The sequence below is a fragment of the Myotis lucifugus genome, unplaced genomic scaffold, assembly GCF_000147115.1.
Source record: "Myotis lucifugus unplaced genomic scaffold, Myoluc2.0 scaffold_522, whole genome shotgun sequence".
Lineage (NCBI taxonomy): Eukaryota > Metazoa > Chordata > Mammalia > Chiroptera > Vespertilionidae > Myotis > Myotis lucifugus.
Genome location: NW_005871570.1, coordinates 157,733 through 167,609, shown reverse-complemented (window position 1 = coordinate 167,609; position 9,877 = coordinate 157,733). Strand labels below are relative to the sequence as shown.

The 9,877-nt window shown below is 50.6% G+C and overlaps 1 protein-coding gene across 1 annotated transcript in view; it reads right to left on the bottom strand.

The window, feature by feature from the left end:
• Positions 1-5,385: 5,385 nt before the first annotated feature.
• The window catches only part of IGSF5 (immunoglobulin superfamily member 5), a 22,764-nt gene continuing 18,272 nt past the window's right edge, over positions 5,386-9,877 (bottom strand). Inside the window, exon 7 of the mRNA XM_023745197.1 lies at positions 5,386-5,781. Coding sequence (XP_023600965.1) covers positions 5,698-5,781 — 84 coding nt within the window. The 3' untranslated portion in view covers positions 5,386-5,697. The remainder of the gene's footprint in view (positions 5,782-9,877) is intronic.

The window sequence follows — 9,877 nt, the reverse complement described above, 5'->3', positions numbered from 1 at the left end:
TATGTTCAATTTGTCACAATGAAAATACATCCTGCATATCAGATATTTACATTACGATTCATAACAGTGGCAAAATGACAGTTATGAAGTAGCAACGAAAATAATTTTATGGTTGGGGGTCACCACAACATGAGGAACTGTATTAAAGGGTCACGGCATTAGGCAGGTTGAGAACCACTGGTCTAGATGATCTGCATGCTTCCCCTGGTACGATCATGAGGCGGGGCAGCAGTGTCCCAGTCCGAAGCCAGGGCGGGGCGATCATTCTCACCAGCCTTCCACCTGCTGCGGGCTCAGACTCCTTGTCTTTTTAGAAATAACAGCAGGCACCCAACAACAGGGGGAGACAATTGCGGGGTTGCTGGCAGCTCAGGACCCAGCCCGCCCCTCCATCTCTGCATTTGTCCAGGTCAGGCTGAGAGGTGGGAGTTGGAGCTTCAGGAGTTTGGTGAGCCCCACCCCCAGCCCTGAGGCCGTAGCCCTGGCATGATTCACAGTCTGTGCTGGGTGAGAATTAAATATTTACCGCCTGCAGAGGAGCACAGCGCGGCTCCCTCCAGGGCCGCCTCAGCCGAACAGCTGGGCCATCTCAGAATCTCAGATGAGCAGGCAGGGGGTGTGTGTGTGTGTGTGTGTGTGTGTGTGTGTGTGTGTGAATATCTCAACAAAGGTAAGTGCCAGAAGGGATTTTAGGGGTTCACAGTCCAATTCCTTTGTTCTACTCATGTGTCATCGAAGACGTGACCGACTCAAATTCAATGCAGCCAAATGCCTTTTCTCCAACTGGTGCCCCAGGGAAATGGATTCATCCCTAAGGAGAGAAAAAAGTGGAACGCTGTTAGGCACACCGTCTCTTCGGGACTGTACAGACACAGTCTTCATCCCTTGATTTCTGTTTGATTTCTGTTTCCTAAACTTTGCCAGCTCCTCCTGGCAGGGTATCTCCTGCCTGCCCCTCCACATCCATCCATACGGATATCAGTGGGCAACGTGGCCTCCGGCTCTGGGTGGGCGTGGTGAATGGGAGGCATGAGGAGGAGATGGGGGTGGGCTGGGAGGCCAGAGTCTGTGTCACTCCAACTCCCTCCCTGCCAGGTTTCCAGGGCTTGACTGTGTCCCTCCATCTAAGGCCCGTAGCTGTCGGCGACCCTCTCCATACAGGTCTAGCCTCTCCCCGCCCATCAGTTGGTGGATGGTAACAGCTCCTCAGGCTCCGGGTCCTGCCTAGGCCTGCTGGACCACCCATCCACCCTATCCTGCCTATTACACCTGCCCCCAGCACCCTTCTTCCTTACTGTCTTGCCTCGTTTCTCTGGTCTCCACAGTCTTCTTGTCCTTCGCTGTTCCATAGAGATGTCCGCCTCCCTCTTCATGCAGGATGGAGTGTTTCCCCAAGGACGTCACAAGCACTTCGGTGGCAGATTGCACACACTGACCCAGTGTCTGCTGCATGTTCTGCAGCACCCATTCACCTTGTAGGTCATCCAACTCCTAGAAACCGGCAACCCCACTTCAAAGCCCCAGTGGTTTTCCAAGGTCAGGGCCACACAGAACCAAGGAAGTGATTTCATTCAAGATCTCAATTATCTTCGCTGTGTCAACATTGCCACGGAGTCCTCCTCCAGGTAAACTACGGGAGATCCCTGAGTGTGCAGGGCAGGCTCGGAATCTGCAGAGTAACCAGGTCCAACACCCCAAGGAGGATGAGCAGGTGTGGTCTACCAAGCTAGGATTTCATGACAAGAAGCTTTGAGGGATGATTGTTTAACAACAGCCTCGCCCAACCAGTATGGCTCAGTGGTTGAGCATCAACCTATGAACCAGGAAGTCACGGTTTGATTCCCTGGTTGCAGGCTCGATCCCCAGTAGGGGGCATGCAGGAGGCAGCCCATCAATGATTTGCCCTTAACATTGATGTTTCTATCTCTCTCTCTTTCTCTCTGAAATCAATAAAAATATATTTTTGAAAAATAATAAATAAATAGCAACAGCCTCATCTGCAATTCATCATCGGAGAGCCATCGCTATCTTTCTGAGAATCACCCTTAGCCATGACCTTGGGAGGGACTGACTCCTCTCACCCCGTGCCCCCGAGCCCGCGTCAGCTCTCTGCATTACAGAAGTGAGAGGTGAATTTTCCACATCAGCAAAACCCCATTTTCAGTTGGGAGCTGCCTTGGGATTTGCAGGATCCTAAATAGAAACTGGCAAATGCACAGACGTAACACCAAGAGAAAGCACGGATGGCGTGTTTGTGTAAAAGCCGGTCCTGGATACATGAAGGTCATTGTCAAAGTAGCCGGCTCTCGGTCAGCACGGTCAATCACGGTCAATAGAACAGCCATGGAAGCTGAATCTGCACTGTCCAATACAGTAGCCGATAGCCGGTGTGGCTATTAAACACTTGACTTGGGGCTAGTACAACTGAGGAAGTGAATCTTGCCTTTTATTTAACTTCAAAGACTTTAAATATGAAAAGCCTCATGCTATTGGATACTGCAGCTCTTGATAATTTTATTCAAATAACTTATCTACCTCTTGTGGAATGAAAACTTGAGAAACTTGCTCCTGGAATAAGCTGCTAAAAAACCTGTTCATTGCCGGCACAGGCAAACCTCCCACAGTCTGATCAACGTGAAAATATTGTGAGATGACTCAATAAGCACACACTAACTTGGAGAAATTTCTATGAAAATCGGTTGGCATTGTGCTCCCCAATTCAGAACTTGAAGGTCAATTATATTCTACATGCAACCCCTCCCTGACTCTTAAAATAACCACAGAAATACAATACGTACAGCCTGCAGATGGCAAATATTTGTGATAATTCAATATACTGTCTTTCTCGATATGGACCTATTTAATACCAATACTTCCTGAACACCTACAGAATGTCAGATTCTGTAAAGGTTACAAAGGGCGTAAGGGACATGATGTTTGCCTGGTCCTGGGATCTGAGTTCTGTGGTGGTTGAAGGGGAGAAAATTATTCAGTGAAGAATGTGAAGATCACGTATTGAACAGCTCGCCCACAGGGTCTCCTGAACCTTCTTATCTTTCTCCTTGACTTGTAGGCATTCCAGGACGGTGGTGGGAGAAAGAATCACACTGCCCGGGAGTAAAGAATTCGTGTGATAAATAAGAGTCTCATTTTACAGGCAGGTGCACTGGCAATTTTTCCCATAAAATGGCCCCGTAGGAAAGCAAAATGGGAATGTATTTTTGAAATTTTGCATTTCAGTTCTGCTCCAACAAAAATAGGCAGCCAGGCCCTGACCGGTTTGGCTCGGTGGATAGAGCGTTGGCCTGCAGACTGAAGGGTCCCAGGTTCGATTCCGGTCAAGGGCATGTACCTTGGTTGCGGGCACATCCCCAGTGGGGGGTGTGCAGGAGGCAGCTGGTCGATGTTTCTCTCTCATCGATGTTCCTAACTCTCTATCCCTCTCCCTTCCTCTCTGTAAAAAATCAATAAAATAGATTTTTTTTAAAAAATTAAAAAAAAAAAGTCAGCCAGTCCCCTCACTTTAGGCATATAGTCTTAGAAGACATGGCATTTTTTTCAGGATCCTTCCAACCCTGCTTATATTCAAACTATTTGACAACCAGTAAGGTATGAGCACCATGCAATCAGAAAAGATAGTGTGTGGGTACCAACCAATCAGAAGAGACATTGTCTGGGCACCAACCAATCAGAATAGACATGGTATGGACACCAACCAATCAGAATGGGCAGGGTACCTGCCAAAGCCCTATGTGCCAGCAAATGCCCCTTGTGTTAGCTCCTGATTCATAGGAGGGAGTGCATGAGAGGACCCTGATGGGATTTAAGATCATAAAAGTATTTTCTAAATCAGCTTATATATAGACTTGTCCACCACTTAATGGACCAGCAAGCAGGAGTGTTGAGTAATGAGAAACATTAACAGGATGGCTTAGTAACTTGGAGCAATTCACTAAAATCTTCACACATTTTAAAAGTCAAATTCTATTTGGCAATAGCATGGCAGGGCATGAGGGGTGCTCAGAGCAGCTGTCAATTACCAACCATGATGGAACCCTGCACCAACTAGCGCAGAGCTCAGCCAAACAGCAGTCCCACCTCTCAGTGAAATAGAAAGGCCCTGAGAAGACCTACATGGTAAACATGTATTTGGAAAAGGCAGCAATTTCAGTCTTTTATTCTTAGTAACAACATGTATATTCACTTTAGGGGCTAATGCACAATAGGCAAAGACTGCCAAGAAGATGTGATTTTGTTTTTACAAACATCTGTTTTGCATCTTGGAAAATGCTTGATTCCAGGGGATGGAAGAAAAAGGTGAAAGGGATTAAGAAAGGTGAACTTGCCGTTATAAAAATAGTCACAAGGATGTAAAACACAGCATATTATAATATTGTAGTAAGTGTGGTGCCAGACGCTGCTCACTTTGGGTGGTCACTTCGTAAGGTATATGAGTGTCTAACCAAACTAATATCATATTATATAGCAACTGTAAAATTGTAAAATAAAATAAAAGAGACTTAAGAGATACGGTAATCAAATACAATGTATGAACCCAGACTAGGTCCTAAACCAAAAACAAAAACAAACAAACAAAAAAACTAACTATAAAAAAAAATAACAAGACAATGACAAAAAGTCCAGTACTGAATTACTATTTGATGATGTTGAAGAATTGCTTTCAATTTTTAAAAAAGTGCTTGATTCCTGAACACTGTGATTCTGTAAACTACCACCTGAATAGTGAAGTGAAGTGAGGCAATGCAAACTTTTTGGTGTTTTCTCCTTTATTTATTAAAGAACACATTCCCCTGCCCTGGCCAGTATAGCTCAGTGGATAGAGTGTCAGCCCTTGGACCGAAGGGTCTCGGGTTTGATTCTGGTCAAGGGCTTGTACCTCGGTTGCAGGTTCAATCCCCGACCCCGGCTGGGACGCATGCAGGAAGCAACCAATTGATGTGTCTCTGTGACATCGATGTTTCCTCTCTCTCTGTCTCTTCCCCTCCCTTCCATTCGGTCTAAAAATCAATGGAAAAAATATCTGCTGGTGAGGATTAACAAAACAAAACAAAACAAAACAAAACAAGGAACACATTACCCATTTCCAGTTACATCACAGTGTGTGTGGTATGTGAGCCACACCTCCTACAAAGCATCATCCACATCTGAGTCATCTTGAGGCCGTGAGAGCAGCTGATAAGGGGGCAGATAAAAATGCATGTCTCCATGCACATGCCCAGTGAGATATTTCACCAGGTGCTTTAGACCGTGATCTTATTTGTAACCTGGTCCTGGCTTTCCAGGCAATGTTAGATGTCTGACGGATCCTAACTTTTAGCCTCTTCTTTTCACTGACCCTGTGCAAGAATGCCCACGGAGTACAGACACACATATAAACTTTATATGATGTAAGGTGACAAAAACATGTTTAAAGTCATGGCAGGCTATCGACTCATTGGACCAGCAAGCAGGAGTGTGCAGTGACTTAGTAACTTTACAGAAGTCTCTGGAATCTTGAAACACATTAAAAGTGAACTTCTACTTGGGAAGTTGGGAACAATGGTTCCTTCTCTCACTGAAATATCCGTTTCAATGATTCCAACATCGCCGCTTCCGGGTAACGCCGCGGGCTGGGCCTCTGGAGAGCAGTGCTGGCCCGGCCGTGGTGCAGGTCATCAGCCAAGTGCAGCACCCTCGCTACACTAAGGTCACGTTCCTGGTCACCCTGGGACTGACCGGGTGCGGGCGACTCGTTGGGGCCTGCTGATGGAGCTTGGGTTCCTGCAACGGAGGGAAAGGCTGGTTAAAGAGGCTGAGGTCACTGCAGGCGCACTGCGCCCGGAAGCCCCACTCGCCAGGTCAGAGAAAATGAGGGTGCAGCGAGGAACCCAAATGTTAACACAGCGCCTTCCTTTACTTAAGTATTTTCTTCTTTTTTGGGTTTTGTTGTTGTTGTTGTTGTTGTTGGTTAACCCTCACCCGAAGATATTTTTCCATTGATCTTCTACAGAGTGGAAGAGAGAGGGCAAGACAGAGAGAAACGTGGATGTGAGAGGAACACATCGACTGGTTGCCTCCTGCATGCACCCTGACCAGGGCCAGGGCTGGGAGGAGCCTGCAACCAAGGTACACGCCCTTGACCAGAATCGAACCCAGGACCCTTTGGTCCACAGGCCAATGCTCTACCTACTGGGCCAAACCGGCTAGGGCTACTAAAGTATTTTCAATAACACACTCTAGAAGTTTCCCAAGTTCAGGATCTAAAGAGCCACCCAGCTCAAAGAATCAATATGAAGGCAAATTGCTGCAAAGATGCACCATTTTGTCTTTTGATTTTCCTGTGGAAATTCTAGCTTTTGTATAAAAATATACAATATTTATAACCTTAAAAACACACAGTCCCTCTGAAGGACGGGGGTAAAATTGAAGGACCGGCTCCACATACACCACCCATCTGGCTCCATCCAGAGGTCATCGCCACTCTCCTTCTGAGGTGTAATCCCGAGCCCCCCACTCATTCCTCGAGGGGCCACGGCCTGTCTGAGGGGTTCGTCCCATTAAAACGCGTGCTGCCTGCTTTCCTGCCGGTGCTGAGAACGCCGGCTGCGACTCCAGGTGCTGTGGCTGCACCCAACGTCGTAAATAATGGAACCGGGCCCCATGCATGATTTACGCGGCGATGGAATGGCAGTCAGTCTCCAGGATAGAATCACTCCAGCTCCGGGGCTTAATTTATCGTCTCCCAATCACACAGACCGAGAGCGGAGGGGACCGCTTAGCGAAGCGCTGTAAGATCGGTGCCTGTGTGTGGCTGGGCCGGGGACTGCGCTCTCACGGTCTGGCCTTGGTTTTCCCTGCCCGCTGCACAGACGCAGGCTGTCTCTACATGTACCGGGGGTTGATTTATGTCGATCTCAAGAGGAGAGGGACTAACAGGGAAGATCTGCTCCAGGTTTCGGGTTGTCATACTTCTCATCCCCCCAAACTGACAGGCGCGGCAGAGAGAGACACAGAGTTGCCTAAAATAACCAGAAAAATAAACCGACAGTGAATTGATGCCTGGAAAGATGGGGGGATGGGGAGATGGGGGAAGGATTGTTTGTATTAAATATTCATCAAGATGAAACCCATTTCCAAACCCCGTGACTTCGGATAAAAATAAAAGGCGCTTGCCTTTCCCGTCAGCTGTAATTTTTAGTGCAAATTTCTAATTGTTTTCATTCGTTTCGTCCTAATGTGCCTGGCGGGAGGTTGCACCTGGGTTGGCTGCTTGTTGTTCACCGACAGCAACAGGCGCCTGGGAGATAACGTCAGTGTGACCACTGCAGGCTCGGTCCGAATGGGAATGATCGGGTAGGAAAGTGTCGTGGTGGGTATGTGTCAGTTTTGAAAATCTGTCTGTTTTCCTCCTAAACCTTCCTACTATTAAACACATGGTCCGGGGTCTCTACCACCTGAGATCCTGTTTCTTTCACGCACACTGAACGCAGTGTGCCTCAGGGCCCATCACAGGCATTTGAAAGGTGTCCCCCAGCTCTGTGGACTGCGTGGAGACTTCTCCAGTTGACACTCGTCACACACCCCACCAGCACCGCCAGTTCCTCCCTGCACGGGCGGCCAGCACAGGCCGCGGGCTCGTGAGAGCCACGTCATTCCCCACCCCCAGCTCTCCAAGCCGCTTCTTGCCCGGAAACAGTGCCCTGTCTGCACGCTGGGCCACAACACACTCTCCTCCAAGCGGATCACCCGCGGGGCACGTGGTAAAAATACCCATTCTCTGGCCCGGTTTCCCAGAGTCCGGCCCAGAAAGCCTGGGAGAGGCCCAGGAGTGTGCATTGAACTTGCACCGAGCCTCCCTGTGCTGAGAGCCACTGCCTAACCCGTGGGACACCCACCCAGTGAGCGCGTCGGGATGTTAGGTGCACCTCCCCATGCAGGAAGCATTCGTGGGGATCCCCATTCCTGCCTCCTGGTGGCAGGAGCAAGGACTGCTTCCTCCCTCAGCCTCTGATAAACAATGCCAGGCCCACGGGAGACCCCGGCGGGGAGTGGGCTGAGAGGTGGGGTGAGCGAGGAAGGGGTCTCCGAGAGTCACCAGGTACCTCATCCCAGCGCCATCGATGGCCCCGACCTACGCCAGCCACCGACCCCTTAGCTTCAGACCACGGTGGCTGCCTTCTGCAGTCCCTCCTCCAGCGCTACAGACACTGTCCCCAGAGACGGGAAGGCTGGCACTGAAGGCGCGGAGGAGAGTAACCCAGAAACGCTGCCTGCCCCTCAGCGCTGAGCTGGCTGCGGGCCACACTCCAGGGCCCAGTGTCTGCACCCGCCGCTACCTGGAGAGGGTCCCCGTGATTCCAGCAAGAGTCCAGGCACCGCCAGCCCCGGGGAGGGGTCTAGTACAACCCCGCTGTGCAGTCAGTGAAGGCGCCATGAATGCCTTTGGACTCTGAGGAAATGGTACTTACCGGGTGGTGTGAAATTGCAAAGTAGACGAGTTGGTCTTTGGCAGTGCCCCACTGTATCCCAGCACCCCTCACTTCCATCTCACTACAGGCAGCCAATAACCCTGAACCCAGCCACCTATCAGAACCCCGGCAGGTCGTTCTGAAACACAGACGCTCAGACTGTTCCCTCCCCACCCCCCAACTCCCCGAGCCAGGCGGACCAGAGGTGGGGACCAAGAATCGGCCTCCAAAGGCCACACAGACGACGCCCTTTGGCAGCCCGGGCCCTGCAGGCTTCCCCTCCCTTGGATCATGTTTGAACGGGTGACCCTTGAAGAAAACCAAAGTCCCCGAGACCCCTAAGGAGTGAAATGGCACTTGACATGGAATGACTCACGTTTCTTCAGAGACCCAAAGCCTAACGTTATTTTTACGCTACATATTCCTCTGCGCGGCTCCAACATCTTTGTCGTGACTGGATGGTGAGTCTCAGCAGATGAGCGTGTCCCCGTGCACACACTCCCGGCAGCACCTTGCTGGTGACACTGCCCTTAGAGGAAGAGCGATTCGATTCGGGGAGGCCCCAGTAAGGCTGTGCTGACCGTGGGGCGTCCATGGCCACCGCTGGCTGAGCCCTTCTGAGAATGCCGCGGGCTAGTAAGACCGGCAGGCCAGGCAGGTGGGAAAGCCCAAGTGCAGATGGGACAGACACGCGTACAGGGCAGTTGCTATACTGATGACAAGACCAAGGTCACCTGCTCTCAGACCTGGTTCCATGGAGCGAAGCGGGAGCGGGAGCTACTGTTCCATGGGTCTCCACCGCAGGACGTGCACCTCACCCACCAGCTCCCCACGGAGAAGACTGGGGCGGGCCTTTGCTGCCCACTGAGTCAGCCTGAGACCTCTCGGTTTAATCTACACACTTTTCAGGACCCAATCCTATGGCACAGGCTCCACAAAGTGGTGTAACCTGTGGTCAACAGCCCAGGACTCAAATGAGCCAGCTTCTCGGGCAGGAGTCTGCTGGGTACATGGAAACCACACACACACACACACACACACACACACACACACACACACACACCCAGCAGCAGTGCAGGCAGCAGCGTGGCAAACTGGAGTCACACAGAGCCATGCAGAGAGGAGGCCGGGATGAAAGGACAAGGTAGGGAGGGGCTGTGAAGGGCTCGGCTGCCTCTCCTGGGCCCTTTAGGGGCGAGGCTCACTGCAGAATGGAGAGCAGTGAAGGGAAAAGAACGTGCAGGATGGCATTGTGCTGGCTCGGTGGGCTTGGTGACTTCCTGAAGGAGGTCCTCATCGGCCTGAAGAGTAAGGGACGAGACCAACTAAGCTCAGGGCGGCAGGCCTGGCTCTCGGGGAGGTCTAATAGGACCCTCTATGCAAGGTTCACCTTGACCTGCTTCTTCAAG